The sequence below is a fragment of the Chrysemys picta genome, unplaced genomic scaffold, assembly GCF_011386835.1.
Source record: "Chrysemys picta bellii isolate R12L10 unplaced genomic scaffold, ASM1138683v2 scaf364, whole genome shotgun sequence".
Taxonomy (NCBI): domain Eukaryota; kingdom Metazoa; phylum Chordata; order Testudines; family Emydidae; genus Chrysemys; species Chrysemys picta.
In genome coordinates, this window is record NW_027053071.1 from 19807 (window position 1) to 44888 (window position 25082).

A 25082-nucleotide genomic window follows, 5' to 3' on the forward strand; every position below is an offset into this window, starting at 1 on the left:
ATCCCTGACAGGTGTCTGTCTAACCTGTTTTTAAAAACCTCCAATGACAGAGATTCTACAACCTCCATAGGTAATTTGTTCCTGTGCTTAACTATCCTAATGATTAGGAAGTTTTTCTTAATATTTAATCTAAATCTCCCTTGCTGCAATTTAAGCACATTACTTTTTGTCCTGTCCTCAGTGGTTAAGAACAATTTATCACCCTTCTCTTTATAACAATATTTTATGTACTTGAAGACTGTTATGTCTCCCCTCTATCTTCTCTTTTCCAGACTAAACAAACCCAATTTTTTCAATCTCTCCTCGTAGGTCAGGTTTTCTAGACCTTTAATCATTTTTGTTATTCTCCTCTGAACTTTCTCCAGTTTCCCCAGGGCTGGAGCACCCACGGGGAAAAATGGTGGCTGCTGAACACCCACCGGCAGCCCCCCTATCAGCTTCCCCCAATCCCCCCAGCGCCTCCCGCCCGCTGGCAGGCCCCACGGATCAGCGCCTCTCACTCCCTCTCTACACCTCCCACCTAACGCAATCAGCTGTTTTGCAGCGTGCAGGAGGCTGGGGGGAAGGAGCGAGGATGCGGCACGCTCAAGGGAGGGGGCAGAAGTAGGCGGGAAGAGGCAGGGGTGGAGCAGGGGTGGGAAGAGGCAGGTTGGGGTGGGGCCTTGTGGGAAGGGGTGGAGTGGGGATAGGGCCAGGGGCAGAGCTAGGGGTCCAACACGCCCCAATACTTTGAAAAGTTAGCGCCTGTGTGTTGCCCTGCTATGGGTAAAGAGGACTCCAGTGTCCAGGAAGGTCAGTCTGTCACCTTTCATCAGAAAAGCATTTCTAGGATGCAATTTGAAACAAAACAGCAATAAATACTATAGAACAGTAAGTTCACATGACAGAAAGGGTAATTTACCTACACAAAGTCATTCAGTATCACCAATGGTATTTATCATTAGGATTACTAGCCATGGTGTCAGGGCCGGCTCCAGGCACCAGGCAACCAAGCACATGCTTGGGGCGGCACCTGGTAAGGGGTGGCCAATCTTGGGGTGGCAGGGGGCAGCGCGGCGTGGCATTCCACGGGGGGGGCACTCTGGTGGCGCGGCGCTTGGCAGCGGGGCGGCGCGGGGCGCTTGGGGGGGGTTCTGGCGGTGCGGTGCTCGGCGGGGGGGCGCTCCGGCGGCGTGGCGTTCGGCGGGGGGGGGCGCGGGGTGCGGCGCTCGACGGGGGGGGCGGGCTCCGGCGGCGCAGCACTCGGCGGGGGGGTGGCGCGGGGCGGGGTGCGGCGCTTGGCGGGGGGTTCCGGTGGCGCGGCGCTGGGTGGGGGGGGGCTCGGCGGGGCGGCGCTTTTTTGTGCTGCTTGGGGCAGCAAAAAAGTTAGAGCCGGCCCTGCATGGTGTATAGGTTCAGGGAGGCTGCCCTAGATGCAGAAGGCAATATTGGGCAAGTGCTTGTGGAAGAAGAGTACAAAGAGGCTTGACAAGATATTTTCTAGATATGTAGCTGCATTATCTGCTTAGCATCCAAAAATCCCTCAACACACAATTATGTTCACACGTCAGATCAGGGTGGGGATGAAGGGGATGAAGGTCTGACCCAGCACAGGTTTAGAATAAGGGCAGAGGAAATTTCTTTTGACTAAAGAAGGCAGCAGCACAGTTACAGGCAAAGGATGTTTTCCACTGTGTTGATCAGCATAAAAATAGCCTGCTTGCGCACAGTAGCCAGAAATAGTTTGACAGCAAAATAGAAACTATACCAGATTCCTTTGAGGCAGAAGAACACAGGATTTGCCATGTCAGATCAGAGCTTTGGTCCATCATGTCCTGTGTATCCCTCCTACTTCCAGATATTGCTCTGCCTACTCCCTACTTTAGGGTGAACTGCTCTCAGAATCAGTTCCTGTGCTCCATCAAGAGCAGAAGTTGCAATTCCAGCCAGCCCTTTTATGGGCTACGCAAGTGTTCACGCAAGTTCCTTAACCCTTTCCCACACTGCATAGCCATGTAAGGGCCAACCACATTCTAGCCCTTGGTGCGCAGACTTTTGTGTAAAGTCTTTTTTTTACTTGACTTTTTGCCTCTCTTTGGCACTAGAGAGTTGGCTGTTTGCAGCAACATAGATACAGATTTTGTGAATAAGAGGGCTGTAGAATATACAAAACTTTTGCTATTCTTTACTAAATTAGGAGGAACTAAAACAAATGTAATTTGGAAGGTAATAATGTTACAGATAAAGGGCCAAGTTTAATAAAACCTTGCAAAAGCTTCTAATATCAGTCTGCTGTGACATTGGCTAGCTAAGGTGTATGATTCTTTTGAAGATGACCTTGAGAGGTCATTTGAAGATATTTGTGGTAATAGCATTTTCACACAATCAACTGCATGAACCAAAAAATGTCATTTATAAATTCAGCTATGAGAAGAGCTTGTAGTTTTTCAGAAATATATAGTTTGGATATAGTTTCTTTTGCTATTCCGTCCTTAAAACAGAATGCCACCATTGTTGGTAGACTCCACCATGATCCCATTTCTTTCTAAAGCACAGAAATAAACACCCTCCTGCTTAGAGAATCTTTATCATAAAGCTGTGTCTAGAGTACATACATTGTCATGACTCAGCATGGCTCCTTTTGGCTCCCCTGTTGTTCCAGAAGTGTACACTAGCACACAACTTTGATTTGGCTTTTGAGAGCTAATAATGTCATTGAGTGTAGCATCTGGTATCTCATTTCCCAACTCCATAAATTCTTCCATCTACAAAATGAAATGGGAAAAAAACGATTGAAGGAATCAGCTAATAGCACGTGTGGAAATTGCAACATTTTAAGAGTCTGGAAAAAGAACAGAAAAATTAAGATTGGCCTGGCTCTTCTGATCTTTCTTAGGCAAAACTCCCATTCAGGTAAATTGGAATTTCGCCTGTCTGAGGGGTCTAAGCCCAATATAGGACCACAGTTTTGATCTGTATGTCACACAGTCCCTTCTCTATTAGTTATCCCAAAAGTTTGTGAATCAGCACCACTAACATACAGCTATTAGAAGTGGAGTGTGCAAAGGCAGTGAAGTTTTATTAATTATTTTGGTGACTACTTAGGGAATAGCATTCCTATTCACTTTTCTAGTCACGTGGGCTGAAAATGCAATTCAGATCTCATGTTAGAAATGGTTTTGATTCATAATTAAAGTAAATTGTATCACAGCTTATAATTAAAACACCAAGTAAACTGCCCAATTTTGTTGGGTTTCCAATAGATTATTTCTTGTCTATTCTATATACAAAGCACTTTAAGATTCTAGAATGAAAGGCTCTATGTAAAAGCCAAGTATTCTTATTATTTAAATGTGTGAACAATGGCCTTAGTTCTCCACTACCTAGGGAAGATGCAGATGCAGGAAGCTGGCTGAAGCTCTTTGATTCAGGGCTGTCCAGTCCCTGAACAAGGGAGCGCATGAGGGATTCTAGTCTAATGCCGCAAGCATATGGTCCGTTTGCGCAACCCAAAATTGCCTTAGCAGAATGGAGAATCTGGGCCAATATGTTCTATTGATTACTATCAGATATGTCTAGATAGAATGCATTTATATGGGTCTGAATGTAACATGTACACATTAAGATCCCATTATTTCAATGTTAATAGGTGATGGAGTGGGGTAATCACAGCATGTGGGAAAGAGAACCAAAAAGGGTTGTTTTCCCATTGAGACTGGATTATTCATATAATGTTTACACAGCTGTACATGAGCAGTGACTGAGGGCAGCACCCCAGTTCTATACCTGGCAAGGAATCTCCCCACTACTGTCTTAGGGGCAAATCTTGGACACTGCACCAAGCCTGTAATCAGCAACTGGGCTTTAGGGTGGCGGTGGCAAGGGAGAGTTTACATAGTTGAGAAGAATGGATCCTTCCCCTCAGGATGCACTCTGGGATCACTACCTCAGCATTTAACCTGCAGTATTCTTCATGGCAGAGAAACTGCCCCTCCATGGGAGAGTCTGTCTTGGGATTCCTTTTTAATCACTGACACACCACTCGTGCCCCATCCCTCCTCCAACCCCCCACCTGTAAAAGCATGCAGGAGCCCACCACAGAGCACACTTTCATGCATATAGAGGATGTGGACCCCTTCATGGTTTCCTCACATCCTGCTCCTCCCCACATAGCGGACTGTATCAATTCCACTGGCAACTGGCAATGATGCAGGATCAGGATTTATTCCTATATGATTTGACTCTTCATGCTTTGTATTCTTGACCTTCCTCTCTTTCATCCCACAAGGCATTAATCTCTGTACGCCTGTTGCCTAGGCTTTGTTTACTTGAACAGCACCTGCACTAGGATAGTGTTTCCATTCCACAGAGACTGAAGGGTAAAGTCTGCCGTAGCTGCAGCAACTGCTCATTACTGTACAATTATCTCAACTGTCAATATATTACACAAAAACCTTTTCCTATCATCCTGTGTTTTATGTGACTGGGTTTGTATCAAAGCTAATAAACAACTATCTCTACCATTGGTGATTCGATCTCTGGGTGTCTCTGTATGGAATACAAACATGGCAACTGCCAATTCTTATCATCACAACTGATGTAACAATTATCCTCTCACTGAAAAAAGGTGGCAGATCTGTCACTAGATCAGTAGCATTTTCAGTTACATCTTGTTCTCCACTATTAGAAAATATAAACTTCATGTCATTTATCTCTTTCAAAGTTCTCAGACACTTGGAACTCAGTGTGAGTTAATCTCTACTGTTTATTGTTATTTAATAACTAATGTATATGATTAAATAAGCTCTTCTTTATACTGCAAATTAATTTTTCTTATTATTGCACTGCATTTTGTATAGAGCACTCTTGATATCTATGTGCCTTTGTATAGTTAAGTGTTTTATACTATGAAAATCAATACAGAGAGAAGGAACAATGTCGGCATAAATATGTTAAACATTTTCTCCTCACTTCTGTTACTAGTAAAATACTTTCCGTTTGGATATCTGAAGCTTTAGGAGATTTGTCTACTAGTCACTCTCTACTAAATGCTGTGTATTCTTTTTGCAATTCATTCAGCATGGGCAACGAAACTAAGCAGGGGATTTCCATTGTTAATTCACAGTCAGTTCCAAGCACAATGCGGATTTCAATGTTCACATTAGAAAATTGTCTTCAGTGACATTTAAAAAATAAATAATGAAAATTCTTCTACATATATTAGGTTTTGTAAAACCCTATTTTTAAACCTACATTTTGGGCCTATAGCTGATAGTGAGTCTGAACCTTAATCTTGTCCCTAATCTTGCTGTCTAAGTACTGCATGGGCTAAGGAAGACCCTGAATACACTAGAACAAGTGTTTTATTCTTTGCATATGTAATAGTTGCTTGTATTCAACAGTTGCTTGTGGATAGAAATATTTGCTACAAATACAAAGATTAGCAGAATAGGAGGTTCCATAGGACAACAAAATATTGACAATGGATTGTGAAGGCACAAGCATTTTCTAGTTCCCAGATCCAGCATAACTGACCACAGTTCAGTAGAGCTGGGCAGACAATGTATTAACAAAACAACAACAATAAAAGATCTGCAAGTATAGTCTCACCAGAAGTCTGCTAAATATTATGTTAATCCGATCTAGTAACTGAAACAATACCACATGACCAAGCCAGTCAACCAATGCAGCTCTAATTTTGAATATCAACTATCAAACAAGCTGCAGAGTCAATGAAATTAATGAAAAATGACACTGAAGTATTTTGAAGAGCAAACACATATGAAAACATTGTGATCCTCTGGCAGACATTCCACAGACAGAAAAGAAGTTGAACTACATCAAATGAATGAATTGTTACACTGCTCTAAAATTCACATACCGTATATAAATTGGGATGTCTCTCTGGCAAAGAGTCATTGTATAGCACAACTGCTTTCAAGCACGGTAGACGACTCCAGATCTGTTGGGGTTTTAAAAAACAGCAGCATATAATTTATTATTCACTTGTTTCTAATTTAATTAAAAGTGTCTATCAAAAGATTCCAAAAATTGAATTAGACTGATATCCACAAAAACCTTCAAACCCACCACAAATAATACTCCTCCCTAAAGCTACTCAGACCCAGTTCATCCCAGTGCCCCTGGGGAAACACACGGCCTTGCAGCATGCTCTGGAGGAGACTATATCCATGCTATGTTGGGCCAAGGTGCTCCAACTAAGGTCCCTCCTGAGTTGAGGACCTTAATTTAAAATGACCTGCCACCAGCCTCTTTGCATTTCAACCAGTGAGAGTGATGCTTTTAGGGTGGGATGTGAGCGGATTACAGCTGCTGTGGTTATCACATGAAGACAGAGATGGTCTCTAAAGTAGCCAAGCCTTGGTTAAGTTTTTTTTAATGTTCTGCCTCATTTTAAACATTTTATATATAAACATATATAATTTTAAAAAATAACAGCAATTTGGCAATTTCAAAGAAATAGAAAAAATTGAAAGAGCGCTATTGTATCTGAATACTTAGCTGGTGTGTTTAGCCTGTAAAAATGTTCGGTTCACCACTAGATGCCAGTGCTGCTGCTTTCACTTCCCATGCTGTAGTTTTGCCTATCCTTGCCAGAAGCATTTAATTGCATCATGGTGCATTGCCAGCCAAAGCTGCACCTACATTATTGACCTGAACCATGGATAGCTGAACTGGTGAAATTGTACCTGTGTGAATAGCAATGGTTAGTGTGTGACGGGTTGGATCACAGAAACCCCCTTGGGGCTGCCAACTGATGTGCCAAGACTACTTCATTCCTTTCTCAAGAAGCTGACCAAATGCTTTACTAAGGCTACTTAGAAATCAAGCAAGTACACAGACAATATTCATAACTTCAAACACAAAAATGACACATACATACAAATAGGATGAATAGATTCAGTAGATCATAACCTTTGCATAGATATGTTACATAGCTTATGTAGCATAAAACATATTCCAGTTATGTCATATATACATTCCTAAGCATATTTCCTTAAGGCCTTATGGGGTGCAACATCACACCTTCCTCCTGAACTTACTGCCAGAGACTTGGACACTGTCCATGGCGGAGGCAGTACATGTAAAATCCCTGTTTGTCTTTGGTCACACTCCCTTTCAGTACCTTTAAACCATATGATGTCATACTCATCAGAATTATGTTTGACAAGACCCAGGGATATGTTATCTCTGGCGAAGGGGAGTATCTTGCAGTATCCAGAAAAGGGACGAACTCCATCAGAGGCAGAGCAATCAACACACTTTTCATTTTCAGCAAGGGGACTTCAGGGACACTTCTCCTCCTTCATTCCCAAGAGCCTCCTCAAGCATATCACCGAAAGAAACACATGACCTAATGCTGTTCACTTGGGCTCAATCCAAAGCCCACTAAAGTCAGTGGAAAGATCACATTGTCTTCCTGGGTCACTGGATCAGGCCCCATATGGAGAAGCAGCATGGTCCCATTTGTAGCCTCCAATGAGTTTTGCCAAAATTGTGACACGTTCATTTTAAATAAAGAGCTTCCCACTCTGTCCATGTGTTTATATCATGTTAGTCACCATGATATTGGACTGCAGTTCATACCTGCCTCAATAGTTAACATTACAAGCAGGAAGAGATGATGTTCTGGAGAGGGAAGATTCAATCTCTAAACACCAATATCTTGAATAATTGGCTGGATGTCTGTTATAAAATGGATGCACTTAAAAGTTTCCTCCAGTATGATAGTCTCTTCTTTAACCAATATTTCATTTGCTCATTGGAGACCAATTGGGTTTACCACAGAGTTCAATGGAAACTGAAGCTGGCTCAGTCTAAATGGAGTAAATTCACTGGGATTGAATGAAAGCCCTGGTCTGTTTCATTGCTCTGCAATGTGCAGGTTGTAATTCCAGTTACAGTGAGGTAAATCTCCAGTGATAGTGAAGTTGTGTTGGGAAATAGTAACTTCTCTGTAAGAACAACAAGGAGTCTGGTGGCACCTTAAAGACTAACAGATTTATTTGGGCATAAACTTTCGTGGGTAAAAACCTCACTTCTTCAGATGCACAGAGTGAAAGTTACAGATGCAGGCATTATATACTGACACATGGAGAGAAGGGAGTTACTTCGCAAGTGGAGAACCAGTGTTGACTGGGCCAATTCAATCAGGGTGGATGTAGTCCACTCCCAATAATAGATGAGGAGGTGTCAATTCCAGGAGAGGAAAAGCTGCTTCTGTTCTGTAATGAGCCAGCCACTCCCAGTCCCTATTCAAACCCAAATTAATGGTGTTAAATTTGCAAATGAATTTTAGTTCTGCTGTTTCTCTTTGAAGTCTGTTTCTGAAGTTTTTTTGTTCAATGATAGTGACTTTTAAAAGTCACTCTCCTGGAATTGACACCTCCTCATCTATTATTGTTGTTTTTGTAGATACAGACTAACACGGCTACCCCCTGATACTATCTCCGTAAGAAGTCACCACTGTGATTCTTGAAATCCAGATCCAAATAACATGAAATGTGTCAGCCCATAAAAGGTCACCCTGTTAATCAGAACTCAGCATTATTACAGTAGTTAATCCAATAGTGAAACTGTTATTGCAATGAATTTTTGCCATTCTAATCACTTGCATTGAAGCAGACTGTGATATCCCACTAAGAATTAAGATATGATGCTCATCGTCAGAAAATGGCTTGTCAGATAACACTATAATAAACTGGCTAGTGCACTATCTACTGGATAGAATGAGAACTGGTCAGCTGTGTGTCACAGGCATTGTATTTTTTTAATAGCTATGGAGATTATCCTTTAGCTCAAATATCTCAAGTGGCAGGGGCCTGTGATTTCAGGACAAAAAAATATTAGTTCTGTCCCTAGTTTTGTGAGACGTTCCAAATGACCATTATACAGCTAAAATATTTGATATTTGGCCTTTTGCAGCATCATGAGCAATGGAATTACACCTCAGAAGTTACAGAAGCAACCCTCCATACCTGCATTATCTTGTCCAATTGTTTTTGATTTTCTACCACAATGATATCGGCTTTGCAGTCATAAGCAATGTAGTGGCAGGCCTCGGGAGAGTTCGTTGTATAGATGCCTGTGACAATTCCTCTGTTAAAAAAAAAAAAAAAAAGGTGAACTTGATGGATAAGTAGGAAAACACAGAGCACGATACACTTTTCCCTTCATACTACAGTTCAGAGGTGCCAACTTCCCCAGTTCTCAGAGGTGTTTGACCCCCTTCCAACCACAGGCCCTGCCCCCACTCCACCCTTCCCCAAAACTCTCACCCCCGCCCCACCTCTTCCCACCCCCACTCCGCCCCTGCTCCTCCCCCTCCCCCAGCACCTCCTGCACACCACTGAACAGCTGGTACTGGCAGGCGGGATGTGCTGGAGGAGGAGGAAGAGGAGCTGATCAGTGGGACCCACCAGGGGACAAGAGGGCTGGGGGGAGAGGGGAAGGAACTGATACGCCAGGCTGCCGGTGCGTGCTGAGCACCCACTATTTTTTTTTCTATGGGTGCTTCAGTCCTGGAGCACCACCAGAGTCGGCACCTTTGCTACAGTTGTTCAAAAGGGGAGAAGAATTTGAGATTGGATGAAACCCAGTGGAGTGCATAGGGGGGTGGGTACACACAGTGTGCAGCATAAATGTGGCTGTCCGGCTTGCCCCAGGTATCTGCACAGCTAACAGTAACAGACACAAGAAAAGAGTTCAGCACTTAGTCTGAAAAACAGCACCATTATGTGGTGGTGTGACTATCTGAAGCACCAAAAGCCTTGTCTACGCTAGGGAAATTCATAATTCATGCAATAATAGTGGAGGCTGTAGTATAGGACTCAGTACTTTTACCCTACATGTTGCCTAGAATAGGCTTAGACCATGCAGTGGAAAAATGCCTACGTCCTCTTTACAGGACATCCTCCACTATTTCTGCCACTGACGGAGCTGCACTGATGGTGAATTATCAGTTTGAATTTTGCTGGTGTAGGTGCACCCTCACAGAGACCAAATCGAGAAACTGATTATTGGAATTAGACAGACAGACACTGCAACAGACAGAATTCGGCTGGTTAGTGCTTCGCTTGTCACTTCATCAATGTCATATTCTGCACTGGAATCAGGCCAGGAATCAGTTCATGGGCAGGCTCAGCTACACTGACAGGAAATTGGTGGGCTTTGGTCCATATCACTCAAGGAACAGAGATAAGAGACAATACAGTATATTGTGTGTCTAATGCAGTTGGGACTTTAGCAAAGAGGCTCATTTTGTGAGGTTTTGGATTGCTTTACTTTAGATACAGGGAAAGTAACAGGTCCCCACCATGTGACTGAACATACTTATGAGATGGTAATATTTGCAAATGAAACAATACTACCGGTCATAGTTTACTGGGTCTTTAACTCACCCCCTGAGGCACTGTGAGCCACAATAGCTCTAAAAAGCAACAGAGGGTCCTGTGGCACCTTTAAGACTAACAGAAGTATTGGAGCATAAGCTTTTGTGGGCACTCACCCACGAAAGTTTATGCTCCAATACTTCTGTTAGTCTTAAAGGTGCCACAGGACCCTCTGTTGTTTTTTACAGATTCAGACTAACACGGCTACTCCCCTGATACTTGACAATAGCTTTAATATGTTTAGTGGGCAGTGGCTAAAAGAGAAAAGAGGTAGTTTATTTGCAGTGCACGAGGAGCATGAAATGTGGTTTCTCTTCTCCCCCTTTGTACAGGAGAGAATGGTCAGACTCTACAGAACCAAATGCTACACTGGAAAACATTCATTACTAGGCCTAGCACCAATCCAAAACTTACCCAGCAAAAATAGCACCAACAGCTGAAACGAACCATTCTGGAGAGTTAAATCCAAGTATTGCTACGCTGTGGAATCGTTCAAGACCAAGCTTAAAACAAAAGAGCAAACACTGAGGTATGTAATGCAGGCATATTAGAGAGAAAGATATAGTGAACACACACAAAAATAGATTTGGAGTTCTTTATTATTTATGCATTTAAAAAATGGACCCATCCATAGCTCTAGGCATTTGTGCAAAATGTATTAATAGACCATATACACAATACAAATGGAACAACTGTCTGCAATTAACACTCTCTAAGTTCATGCAAACATAAGACTCTCCCACCCCTCACACCCAAATTCCCAGCCCAGCCCAGTCCTTCAAAGAAGATCTGAAAAACAGAAGGGCTTTGCAACATGAACTGAAGTTCAACAAATATTAGACTTATCCCATACTCAGAATCTTTACTAAATCCTTTTCATCTTGCCAGATTAGTTTTGTTTAGTTATACTTGGGGCCAGATTGTGGACTTAGTACATAGCCCCGAATGAGGAGTGTTGCATAGCTGTATTAGGGTGACCAGATCACCCAAGTCAAATATCGGGACGCGGGGAGAGCGGGGGGGTGGGGCGACGGACGTGGCGGGGGGGGGAGCAGGGCAACCCCCCCCCTTCCTCCACAAGCACTGCCGCGGGGGGAGGAAGCGGCCGATGGCCAAGCTCGGCGGCTGCAGCTCTGGAGCCCGGGCCTGCTGCTGGGACCCAGCAGCGCGCACGCTGCGCCCAGCCCCTGGCCAGTCACGTCTGGGCTGCTGCCCAGCTAGTGCAATCCCGCTGCGACCCCGGAGTAGGGGCAGCAGGCCCCAGCCCCCCTGTCCTGCTCAGGTCCCGCAGGGGAACAAACGGGGCTGGGCTGCCGATGCCTCTGTCCCGGGGCCGCCGCGGGATTGCACCAGCTGGGCAGCAGCCCAGACGCGACTGGCCAGTGGCTGGGCACAGCGTGCGCGCTGCTGGGTCCCCGCAGCAGGCCCGAGCTCCAGAGCCGCAGCCGCCGAGCTTGGCCATCGGCCGCTTCCTCCCCCCGCGAGAGTGGGACCTGCAGCAGCGGCTGTTCCCGAGTCCCGCTGCCCGGGGGGGGGAGAACAGCCGCTGCCTGGCCCCGCAGGCCGCCCCTCTACTCTCCCTACCACCCGACTGAGTCCTGCCTGCACTTGGGGCCAGGCCGGACTCTCACTCACCCTGGCCCCGCGCTTTCCCTGCGTCTCCCGGGCCTGCCTCCAGTGCTTGCTCACTTGCTCCGCGGGGCTTCGGCAGCATTTCGGCAGCGGGTCCTTCAGTGCCGCCGAAGACACCCGGAGCTAGTGAAGGGCCCGCCGCCGGAGACCCGGAGCGCCGCCCCGTCAGTAAAAGTGCTGCCGGGTGAGTAAAAGCGCCGCAGCGGGTGGCACCTTTTTAACTAACTCACAAAAAAAGGCACCGCCTGCTGTGGCGCTTTTACTCACCCGGCGGCGCTTTTACTGATGGGGTGGCGCTCCGGGTCTTCGGCGGCGGGCCCTTCACTAGCTCCGGCTGTCTTCGGCGGCACTGAAGGACCCGCCGCCAAAATGCCGCTGAAGCCCCGTGGAGCAAGTGAAGGTCCCACCGCCGAAGATCGCGCTACACCAGGTGGCGCATTTTTTTGTGAGTGAGTTAAAAAGACGCCACTTTTGGGGAATGTGCTCAAGGGGAGCAGCCACTCCCCCTGTGGCCATGAGGGAACAGAGAACAACCTAGGTGTTCATGTAGCGCTGCTCTGTTACTGTCTATAGTGACAGATGCCACCGGTGCCAACTTTTGTTGGCATTATTTTCTTTTGAACTCTTTCTGAAAAATATGCATTAGTTTCTAAAACATAATGAAAACTAACTTACTTGACATTTTAGCATCCAAAGATAATCTAAAGGCCATGCCAACAATCTGCATCACAGGCTCTAAAAAGACAGTCACCCAAGACTCCTGTATTGCACCTCTGTGACTACCACCCTTGTCTCCCTGATTGCAACTGCTTTCACAAGCAGAGTCTCACCTATTGACTTGGCCACTGTTTCTGCCAACACTTTTGCAAACACAGGCATCAGTGCCATCTGCTACCATTGAAAATATTAGTATCTGTCTGATATACAACTAAAACAGTATAATAAATATAACTATAACAATATAGTGTATTAAATAGAAATATTTACTAATCTGCCTCTCATTGCCTTGGTCAATCATAAAAAAGAAAATTGCTAGGCAATTCAGAAATTTAAGAGACACAACTTGTTGGGGTCATCAAATATACTGCACTTAAAAGGAAGGTAAATCCCATGAAGCATTCCAGGATGACACTGATCCTCTACTATGGATTGAGAGGGTCTCATTAATATTTGAATGGTACAGTTACGAGAGATTTACCTTATATACTCATTCATAAGCCGAATATTTTTGGTAAAAAAGTGATGCATCAAAGAGCGGGGGTCGGCTTATAAACGGGTCTACACCAAAATTTGATGATTTTAAACTCTATGAAATCATTGAATTGAATATCTAATACATTGTCATTTTGTTTACCTGGATCGTTCATAGGCACGGATGCCCTCAGCTCCCTGTGGCCGCAGTTCACTGTTCCCAGTCAATGGGACCTGCGGGAAGTGGCGCCACTTCCCGCAGCTCCCATTGGCTGGAAACGGCAAACCGCCACTGGGAGCTGAGGGCCTCCGTGCCTGTGAACGCTCCAGGTAAACAAAATGTCCAGGCCCGCTAGCGGCTTACCCTAATGGGCCAGGAGCCAAAGTTTGCCAGCCCCTGAATTATAGGGTCGGCTTATGAAAGGGTCATACAGTTTTTGCTATTTTTACCTATCCATCTTGGGGGGTCGGCTTATAAATGAATGGGCTAATGAACGAGTATATATGGTATTTCAATAAAGGCTGTGATGCAGATTCTAGAAGTCACATGTGATTGCTACTCTTCATAAGGACTGAAAACCCACAGGAACACTTTCATGCTATAATCTGTAATAAAAAAAACCTGTATAACAAGTATGAGTTTGGATTGTTGTTTTTTTAAACACTTACCTTCAAAAAGCTTTTGGCTGCTTTCCAGGAAAGATTGTAATACTCCGCAAATGTGATTTTTTCCCATTTTCCATTCTTTTTGCTGGCCATAGCATTGAGAGGCCCATATTTATCCACAGTCTCTTTGAACATCTGATGAACTGTTATTGGAGTTTGTGAACATGATTGATCTATCCTGAGCTTGACCACACTATCAGCAAATGTAGTCCATAAAGGCTCTGAAAGGCAAGTTATTATCAAGATAGTAGATCAGTGAAAAAAATAGTAAGTGATCATGTAATTAAAGACTACTATTATAATGCATATGCACGAAGGATCAAATTAAGGTTACATGGGCGACCTTAATTCTGGCATTTCTAAACTTCTGCATGCTTGACTTTGCAACCTTAAAGTTCTTTTAACATAGGATATTTTTTTAAATGTATAATTTCCTACGTTTTTAGAAAACTTAAAAATTGGAATAAAAAGTCATAATGTAGAACCATATTCACCCTCCACATGATTCATCAGCAGAGTTGCGATCTTTAAAGCCAAAGCATAGTCCATTATGACATACGCTAATGGAGTAACTGGTAGCAGTAGATGGCTGTACGTGGACATGAAACTAGAAGGAGATGGAAACACACTTTGGATTCACCTACACAGGGTTCAGTGAAAGCTTTTTGACAAGAGTCAGGTAAGTCACAGAATGTAAGTCACACTTATAGTGTGCACACAGAACACCTGTTCCATTTTCAACTCACATGGTATGAATATATGGCAGTGGTTTGCTGAGAACTAAGGGCATAGTGTCCTCGGTGAGTATCCCATGGTCCTTTATTTCGCAGCTGACCAACATGCATCCTAGAATTGTTTTCGCTGTGATTTGTGCGAAGCCAGGTGATTTCTTTTTTTTTTTTAAATCCCATGTTTCCACTGTCTTCCCCCCATACATCCTTTCTGGGCAGTTTCACACCATTTTTTAATTGCTATCTTCTAGCATGGACCCAACAATGCTCTGTACTGTTATGGTGACAAGCACATATGCAGAGGCTGGTTGGGCTGTATTACAGCAGTCAAAGCCAGACAAATTCAGCAGCGGACTTTGCCCAAGACACCACTGAGCAGATTATGTGGGAGCAGGAGACTATTCTATGGCAGCTGCAGCAGCTTCTCCAGCTGCAGAAGAACACCCTGAGGCGATGGCAGCAGGATGAAGAAGAATAGGACAATGCCAAGTAGTTGGAACTAGAAATACTGGTTCCTGGATCCGCCACGTGGCATTCAGCACTGTTTCAGGGCCTGGGAAACCAGCATGGATTGGTGGGAGAGGATCATTCTGCAGACCTGGGACAACCAGCTGTAGCGAGAGAACTTCAGGGTAGGAAGGACTACCTTTTTTGTGATCTGTGCAGAAGTGACCCAGAGCTGCAGCTACAAGTACTATAGTACCAACATGCAGTGTTCTATACCCATAGAGAAGCAGGTCACCATTGCCATCTGGAAACTGGCCACCCCAGAATGCTACCGGTCTGTAGCCAGCCAGTTTAGCATGGGGAGATCAAATGCTGGGGCCATTCTCATGCAGGTCCTATGCCACTGATAAGGTGCTGTCCAGCCAGGACAAAGCTGGGTAGTGCTCCAGAGATTATTGATGGCTTTGGATACATGGGTTCCCAAACTCTTCTGGGGCAACTGACAGAACCTATGTGCCTATCATTTGATACAAACACTCCAGCATGCCCCCTCCTGTCAGGATGCAGAATTTATTATCAAGAAAGGGGTATTTAACCATGGTGCTTCAAGACCTGGTTGACCACTGCAGTAGGTTTACAGACGTAAGTGCAGGCTGGTCTAGAAGGGTCCACAATGCTAGGATCTTTCAGAAGTCAGTTCTATTTAAATTAATGGGAAAAGGACTGAGGACTACTGTGGACATTAATGGTGTAGACATAGGTCCAGTTATTCCTGGGAGACCTGACTTATCCTCTGATGCCCATTATGGTCCTTTGGATGATAATTTAAGTGAACTAGAACATACTGTCATCAATGAAATATAGTCTGTGGACACTCATACCTCAATGCCTCTGTCATGCTGTCTGGAGTAGCTCACAGCTGTGAGTGCCTACCTCAGTGCAGAGTGTCAGAAAACAGGGCAGACTCCCCAAATTGGTGGTGTATTCTATAATTAGATTTTACCAAGCCAACAAAAACTGTAAACTCCTGGATCACTATACCAGTCTTACCACGGAGTCACAGACAGTCCTCTTAGACGCCCCAGTCTATCTTTCCACTGAGACAGATGGGACTTAGTGATAAATGGTCACTTACACCAAAGATCACATCACATTTAGTCCCAAGAGACCAGTCACTTACCCCAGATCAACTGGTACTCTAGATCTTACACCGAAGACAACACAGATAGCCAATCCCATAAAAAACTATCTAAAGGTTTATTAACTAGGAAAAAGAAATAAGAAAGCTATTTGCAGGTTAAAGCAAACAAACATATACTCACAAATGAGTTATCTAAATCCTAAGAGTGCCAGAGTTTTAGTGATCTGTCAATTCAAAGTCTCTTTCAGGGTGGACCCAAGAGGCAGCCCCAGGGGATCTCTGTTTTCAGTTTGGTGTCTCTAGCCCTGTCAGAGTTCAAACAGCCAAAAAGATGGAAAATTTTCATGTGACTTTGTTTTATTTCTTTCATTCAGCTTCTAAGACACAGGGCACATAGCACTTCCTGGTGCAATAGGGCCATTAATCAATCTTTTTTATTGCAATGTTCCTTGATGGCCCAACTGATTTTGATAATCCTTTTGGAAGGGCAGGGAACAAGTCCCATGCCTGGGTTCACAAGTTCAGAGCAAACATTCTCAAAGTCATAAAGCAAAACGTACATGTTTTTTTATAGCATGGAATACTGACATTATATGTGAGATTAATGCATGCAGCAACTTACAATCATTTCATAGAGTCTAAATACTAAATATATTTTTATAAGAGTAATACCTATTTTGAGCAAAATTAACATACAGGTGAACTGATCTGGTTTCCAGCTATGAGTTTGTAAGGTCTTAGCTAATGACTGCAGTGTGGCTGGCAGATGGCCTGCCAGCATCACAGCCTCCTCAACAGGAGCTATTTCATGTCAGTTGGAATTGGAGTCAACTCTAAGAGGAAGTATCTGATACTCATTTTGTTTTTTATATACTATCAAACAAGATTCAGAGAATGGAAATCAGTCTGCTCTCTTCTTAATACTAGGTTACGACTGGCACAGGCCAGTAAACAGTAGGTTGCTATTTGGCATGAATTATTATAAATCCTAACACTCAGCTAGCAATTTTTGTTATAAATACTTCAAAATAAGTGTAAACAGGCTATAACTTCAGTTCCATGATTCTTTAGTTCTGATATAAATAACTTTCAGCAATAAAAGTAAGGGGACACCAAATAGGATGCAGCATAGCTAGCTTGGGAACTAAAATGAGCAATGTCTCTTTAAATAAGGTACAACTGAGATATATGGATTGAGGAGCCATAACGGTAGCATAAAACTGACTTTGCTCCTTGGTTCCATGCTGAGCCCAACTTAATCAGACCAGAGGATCCAGCCCAGCTGTAGAGAATGATAAAACTTACAGATAAAGGTAAAAGTAGAGAAGAAAGAAAGACTGCACAGGAAATTAAGTTAATGAGACTTTTCAAGTTCACAAGAAGTGAAAGGTCACTGAAGGAGGCCGTGAGGCCTGAAAGAGAAGTCAGCAATCACTGATTGAAAAGTGTTAAACATTGCTAAAAAGTTAGTCATTTGCCATAGTGTTAATTTAATATACAGTTTCTTCTTCTTCTTCTTCCAAGAACAGTGTATTACTTCTGACACCAGTGTCACCTCCTGCTTGGCAGGAGCAGATACACCAATATCCAGTTCCCAGGAAGCTACTCTCTCAGGAATTGGCTCCAAACAGAGAGTAAAGCAGAATGAAAACTGTCTGTTATCTGCCACAGTTTCTCTCAAAGGACCACTACATAACAAAACAACACAACAATACAGCATTTCTTGATTAGAAATTTGCTCTCATTCTAAGAAAAAAATCTTGTAAGACTATGTGTAACAGTACCAGCTGGTAACCCCTGCCATAATATTTAACTAGCATATCCCACATTAATCATAAGGCAGCACCACACAACTGTGTCATTTAAATTTATATAAGAACATAAGAACAGCTATACAGAGTCAGATCAATGGTCCATCTAACCCAGTATCCTGTCTTACGACAGTAGACAGTGCCAGGTGCTTCAGTGGGAATAAATAGAACAGGCAACCATCGAGTGATCCATTCCCTGTCATCCACTCCCAGCTTCTGGCAATCAGAGGCTAGGGACACCCAGAGCATGGAGTTGCATCCCTGACCATCTTGGCTAATAGCTATTGATGGACCTATCCTCCATGACCTTATCCAATTCTTTTTTTAACCCCGTTATTCGTTTGGCCTTCACAACATCCCTGGCAATGAGTTCCACAGGTTGACTGTACATTGTGTGAAGTACTTCCTTCTCTGTGTTTTAAAGCTGCTGCCTCTTAATTTCATTGGGTGACCCCTGTCTCTTGTGTTATGTGTGTAGTAACAGGAGGCCCTGAGATATAAACCTTGGTATCAGCGGCCTGGTATGAGGCCTAAGGCCTGAACTAAAGTAATGGTCAAGACTTTGCTAACATAAAGCAAAGTTAAGCTGTGAGCCAGAGGCAGGCCCTGCTCACAGAAGCTGGCAAGGAAAGGGCTGATGCTGCAAAAAGAGACATACCTAAAAGGTACTGGACACCAGATATCAGAACATTCACATACTTGTATATTCCACACACAACAAGGAACAGGTTGACCCATCCCAATGACAGGGCCAAAAGGGGAATATGATGGATAGTGTTGTTTTGTTCGAACCAACATGTACAAGGTGAGAGGCGGCACCTTACTACGTAGAGGGGTTGTACCTTGCTGCGTAGAGGGGTTGCACCTCAATACGTCAGGAGTGATGTGTAACTTGTTTGTATCTGCGTATAAGAATGCATCCCTGAGTGGATGTCTTTGTCCGGCCGAGGGGGCAGTGGAAAGTCCCGCCACTGAGCCGGGTCCATTGCCAAGAGGCACTTTCTCATAGTATGCCCGGTAGACTAAGTAATCTATGGGGAACTGCAATTGTGTCCAAGGTCGCAATAAACCTAGTCGACGTGACTTTGCATCTTACTAGACTGGTTATTGGGGGTCCTCTTCGGGTCTGCTGTGTCAGCTATCTGCGCAGAGCTGGGGCAGCACACAGAGGGAACACACGCACGCAGCCGAGTGATATCAACATAGGAGAAAGCAGAACACCACACCAGTAGCATCTGACAACAATGCGAAGGGGTAATAACACTTCCTTATTCACTTTCTCCAAATCATTAACGATTTTGTAGACCTCTATCATATCCCTTCTTAGTTGTCTGTTTTCCAAGCTGAAAAGTCCCAATCTTTTTAATTTCTCCTCATACGGTAGCTGTTCCATACCCTTAATTATTTTTCTGCACTTCTCTGTACCTTTTCCAGTTCTAATACACCTCTACCCCGCTATAACGTGACCCGACATAAGACAGGGCTGCGGCAGCGGGGCTCTGGCGGTGATTTAAAGGGCCTGAGGCTCCCCACGGCTGGAGCCCCGGGCTCTTTAAATCACCGCTGGAGCCCTGCTGCCCCTACCCTGATATAACAGTATTTCACCAATAACGCGGTAGGCAGGGCCAGCTCTGGCTTTTTTGCTGCCCCAGGCAAAAAAGCCTCCCGCTGCCCACCCCCCGCCCCAGCGGGGAGCGCAGCAGGGGAGGGCACTGAGCCCGGCCACAGCCCCACTCTCCCCGGCCGGCCGGAACGCCGGGGGAAGGGCAGCGAGCCCGGCCGTGGCTCCACTCTCCCCGGCGGCCGGAGCACTGGGGGGAGGGCGGCGGGCCCGGCTGGGGCCCCGCTCTCCCCGACTGGCCGGAGCACCGGGAGGAGGGCGGCAAGCCCGGCCACGGCTCCGCTCTCCCCGACCGGCCGGAGCGCTGGGAGGAGGGCAGCGAGCCTGGCCGCAGCCCCGCTCTCCCCGGCCGGCCAGAGCGCCGGTGGAGGACAGCGAGCCCGGCCGCGGCCCCGCTCTCCCCAGTGGCCGGAGCGCCAGGGGGAGGGCGGCAAGCCCGGCCCAGGCCCTGCTCTCCCCGACAGCTGGAGTGCCGCCGGGAGGAGGGCGGATAGCCCGGCCGGGGCTGGCTCTCCCTGACCCACCGGAGCGCCGGGAGGAGGGCAGCGAGCCTGGCCGCGGCCCCCGCTCTCCCCGGGTGAGCGCCGCCCCCCTCCAGGTGCCGCCCCAAGCACCTGCTTGGAGGGCTGGTGCCTGGAGCCGGCCCTGGCGGTAGGGATTTTTGGCTCCCCAAGCGCATTATATCAGGGTAGAGGTGTACATCTTTTTTGAGATGGGGTGACCAAAAATCATTGAAGATTTTTAAGAGCAGGTTAGACAAACACCTGTCAGGAATGGTCTAGATCAGGGGTAGGCAACCTATGGCATGTGTGCCAAAGGCGGCATGCAAGCTGATTTTCAGTGGCACTCACACTGCCCGGGTCCTGGCCACCGGTCCAGGGGGCTCTGCATTTTAATTTAATTTTAAATGAAGTTTCTTAAACATTTTTAAAACCTTATTTACTTTACATACAACAATAGTTTAGTTATATATTATAGACTTATAGAAAGAGACCTTCTAAAAACTTTAAAATGTATTACTGGCATGCACAACCTTAAATTAGAATGAATAAATGAAGACTCAGCACACCACTTCTGAAAGGTTGCCAACCCCTGGTTCAGATAATACTTAAAACATATAAGAACATAAGAATGGCCGTACTGGGTCAGACCAAAGGTCCATCTAGCCCAGTATCCTGTCTACCAACAGTGGCCAATGCCAGGTGCCCCAGAGGGAGTGAACCTAACAGGTAAGGATCAAGTGATCTCTCTCCTGCCATCCATCTACACCCTCTGACAAACAGAGTCTAGGGACACCATTCCTTACCCATCCTGGCTAATAGCCATTAATGGACTTAACTTCCATGAATATTTATCCAGTTTTCTTTTAAACCCTGTTATAGTCCTAGCCTTCACAACCTCCTCAGGTAAGGAGTTCCACAAGTTGACTGTGCGCTGTGTGAAGAAGAACTTCCTTTTGTTTGTTTTAAACCTGCTGCCTATTAATTTCATTTGGTGACCCCTAGTTCTTGTATTATGGGAATAAGTAAATAACTTTTCCTTATCTACTTTCTCCACATCACTTATGATTTTATATACCTCTAGCATATCCCCCCTTAGTCTCCTCTTTTCCAAGCTGAAAAGTCCTAACCTCTTTAATCTCTCCTCATATGGGACCCGTTCCAAACCCCTAATCATTTTAGTTGCCCTTCTCTGAACCTTTTCTAGTGCCAGTATATCTTTTTTGAGATGAGGAGACCACATCTGTATGCAGTATTCAAGATGTGGGCATACCATCGATTATATAAGGGCAATAATATATTCTCCGTCTTATTCTCTATCCCCTTTTTAATGATTCCTAACATCCTGTTTGCTTTTTTGACTGCCTCTGCACACTGCGTGGACATCTTCAGAGAACTAACCACGATGACTCCAAGATCTTTTTCCTGATTTGTTGTAGCTAAATTAGCCCTCATCATATTGTATGTATAGTTGGGGTTATTTTTTCCAATGTGCATTACTTTACATTTATCCACATTAAATTTCATTTGCCATTTTGTTGCCCAATCACTTAGTTTTGTGAGATCTTTTTGAAGTTCTTCACAGTCTGCTTTGGTCTTAACTATCTTGAGCAGTTTAGTATCATCTGCAAACTTTGCCACCTCACTTTTTACCCCTTCTCCAGATCATTTATGAATAATTTGAATAGGATTGGTCCTAGGATTGACCCTTGGGGAACACCACTAGTTACCCCTCTCCATTCTGAGAATTTACCATTAATTCCTACCCTTTGTTCCCTGTCTTTTAACCAGTTCTCAATCCATGAAAGGACCTTCCCTTTTATCCCATGACAACTTAATTTACGTAAGAACCTTTGGTGTGGGACCTTGTCAAAGGCTTTCTGCAAATCTAAGTACACTATGTTCACTGGATCCTCCTTGTCCACATGTTTGTTGACCTCTTCAAAGAACTCTCATAGATTAGTAAGACACAATTTCCCTTTATAGAAACCATGTTGACGTTTGCCCAACAATTTATGTTCTTCTATGTGTCTGACAATTTTATTCTTTACTATTGTTTCGACTAATTTGCCCGGTACCGACGTTAGACTTACCGGTCTGTAATTGCCAGGGTCACCTCTAGAGCCCTTTGTAAATATTGGCATTACATTAGCTATTTTCCAGTCGTTGGGTACAGAAGCCGATCTAAAGGACAGGTTACAAACCCTAGTTAATAGTTCTGCAATTTCACATTTGAGTTCTTTTAGAACTCTTGGGTGAATGCCATCTGGTCCCGGTGACTTGTTAATGTTAAGTTTATCAATTAATTCCAAAACCTCCGCTAGTGACACTTCAATCTGTGACAGTTCCTCAGATTCGTCACCTACAAAAGCCGGCTCAGGTTTGGGAATCTCCCTAACATCTTCAGCCGTGAAGACTGAAGCAAAGAATTCGTTTAGTTTCTCCATGTAACCCTTCTGCCCATCTAAGTTGGCAGCAACAAGGGCCGGGTTCTGTATCTAGGGGTTCAGTTTCAATAACGCAATGCAAAACCGGCTCAAGCCCCCACCCAGTGACCTGGGACAATTACATACCATCCCCTGGGTGCCTCTAAGAGGCAATACTTCCCCTCTCGCAAGCACGGAGTCTGAGTGTAGCAGAAAATGTTTAATAAAATGAGGTAAACAACATCAGCATTAAATTGGAAAAACACCACAAACAGGATTCATAACACAAACCATGAGCAAAAAACCCACCCCAGCAAATTGGGCTGTGTCCTTCCCCTTTGGTTCTTGAATCCAGCAACCCAAAAATCACCCAGAGTCCCCAAAGACCAACAACCCCAAAGTCTGTTGAGTCCAGCAACTGCCCAAAGTCCCAAAAGTCCCACAACCCCCAAAGTCTCTGTCCCTGGTCAGTGCAGCCCCAGAGTAAAAGGGGGGCACGCAGGGTGTTAAGGGGCACCTTACGTGATCCAAGGCCGGCCGTCTCTCCGTGGGGTTCCGCCGCAGCCTTCACCACGAGCCAGTCCACTTCCTGCCGTCCCACAAACCGCTCCGCTCTACAAGCTGCTCCGCTCCGCTCACCGACTTGTGAGCCGCTCCAGCCATCCCCGCAAACAGCTCCACTCACCATTCCTTGGGCCGCTCCAACCGTCCCCGCAAGGCTCTGCACCGCTCGCTGCTCCTCCAGTCATCCCCACAAATTGCTCCGCCAGCTGCTTAGCAATATAGCTTCAGGCTCCCCCACTAGCTAACACAGCACTTTATAACTTTAACTCTTTTGTGATTTCAGCTCAGAGTAGGGGAGCCCCAGTGCTGGTGCACCATTGGCCCAAAGTGAATTCAGCTCAGCAGCCTGTAACTAGACTCCTAATGGAATCAAAGTTAGCTCTGACATTCAACAGTGGAGAGAGGAGGTAGTGCAATTGGTGTTTCAAGCCCTCAGAGGGAGGAAGGGTAGCCATACTATCAGGTACAAATACCTGTCCCCATCCTCTTTCAATTCCCTGAGCTTTATAACCCATGCCCCTTGTCACGCAAGTGCTATTTAGGTAATGGTGAAGGACTCACTCAGTCCTTCTGTCATACAACAGTTCCACTGGCCTTGATTCACAGAATCAGGGTAATAAAACTTTATTCTTCCTGCCCCAATAACAGAGAAACTGGGGATCCCACACCAGCCAAAGTAACCACTTTCAGTTGCTGTTGTTTCATGCCAGACGGGTGGGTGTGCCTATGCAAACAAGATTAGCCCCTGGAGTTCTTTTCCACACTCGCCATAATTCACCACCAGATGTCAGGGTAGAGCTCATCCTGACTCTGCTTACATCCACAATGACTTTATCATCTTTAAGCGCTCCTTTTGTATCTCGATCATCAAGGGGCCCCACTGGTTGTTTAGCAGGCTTCCTGCTTCTGATGTACTTCAAAAACATTTTGTTATTACCTTTTGAGTTTTTGGCTAGCCGTTTTTCAAACTCCTCTTTGGCTTTTCTTATTACATTTTTACACTTAATTTGGCAGTGTTTATGCTCCTTTCTATTTACCTCACTAGAATTTGACTTCCACTTTTTAAAGGAAGTCTTTTTATCTCTCACTGCTTCTTTTACATGGTTGTTAAGCCACGGTGGCTCTTTTTTAGTTCTTTTACTGTGTTTCTTAATTTGGGGTATACATTTAAGTTGGGCCTCTATTATGGTGTCTTTAAAAAGCACCCATGCAGCTTGCAGGGATTTCGCTTTAGTCACTGTACCTTTTAATTTCTGTTTAACTAACCCTCTCATTTTTGCATAGTTCCCCTTTTTGAAATTAAATGCCACAGTGTTGGGCTGTTGAGGTGTTCTTCCCACCATAGGGATGTTGAATGCTATTGTATTATGGTCACTATTTCCAAGCAGTCCTGTTATAGTTACCTCTTGGACCAGCTCCTGCGCTCCACTCAGGACTAAAACTAGAGTTGCCTCTCCCCTTGTGGGTTCCCGTACCAGCTGCTCCAAGAAGCAGTCATTTAAAGTATCGAGAAATTTTGACTCTGCATTTCGTCCTGAGGTGACATGTTCCCAGTCTATATGGGGATAATTGAAATCCCCCACTATTACTGAGTTCTTAATTTTGATAGCCTCTCTAATTTCCCTTAGCATTTCATCATCACTATCACCGTCCTGGTCAGGTGGTCGATAATAGATCCCTAATGTTATATTCTTATTAGAGCATGAAATTACTATCCATAGAGATTCTATGGAACATGTGAATTCACTTAAGATTTTTACTTCATTTGATTCTACATTTTCTTTCACATATAGTGCCATTCCCTCCCCCGCACAACCTGTTCTGTCCTTCCGATATATTTTGTACCCCAGAATGATTGTGTCCCATTGATTGTCCTCAGTCCACCAGGTTTCTGTGATACCTATTATATCAATATCCTCCTTTATCACGAGGCACTCTAGTTCACCCATCTTATTATTTAG

The 25082-nt window shown here is 44.8% G+C and overlaps 1 protein-coding gene across 7 annotated transcripts in view; it reads right to left on the bottom strand.

The window, feature by feature from the left end:
- The window catches only part of LOC135972084 (long-chain-fatty-acid--CoA ligase ACSBG1-like), a 60164-nt gene that overhangs the window by 17581 nt on the left and 17501 nt on the right, over window positions 1-25082 (bottom strand). For 4 of the 7 annotated variants that reach the window (XM_065579518.1, XM_065579514.1, XM_065579515.1 and 1 more), the window contains exons 3-7: window positions 13884-14101; window positions 10806-10894; window positions 8979-9099; window positions 5861-5941; window positions 2595-2744 (exon numbers count right to left, since the gene is read on the bottom strand). In XM_065579518.1, the coding sequence (XP_065435590.1) occupies window positions 2595-2744; window positions 5861-5941; window positions 8979-9099; window positions 10806-10894; window positions 13884-14015 (573 nt within the window). In that variant the 5' untranslated portion in view covers window positions 14016-14101. Of the gene's footprint in view, window positions 1-2594; window positions 2745-5860; window positions 5942-8978; window positions 9100-10805; window positions 10895-13883; window positions 14102-14374; window positions 14483-16380; window positions 16505-23079; window positions 23617-25082 lie in introns of those variants that run through there. The other 3 variants (XM_065579519.1, XM_065579516.1, XM_065579517.1) reach the window with 3 other exon arrangements.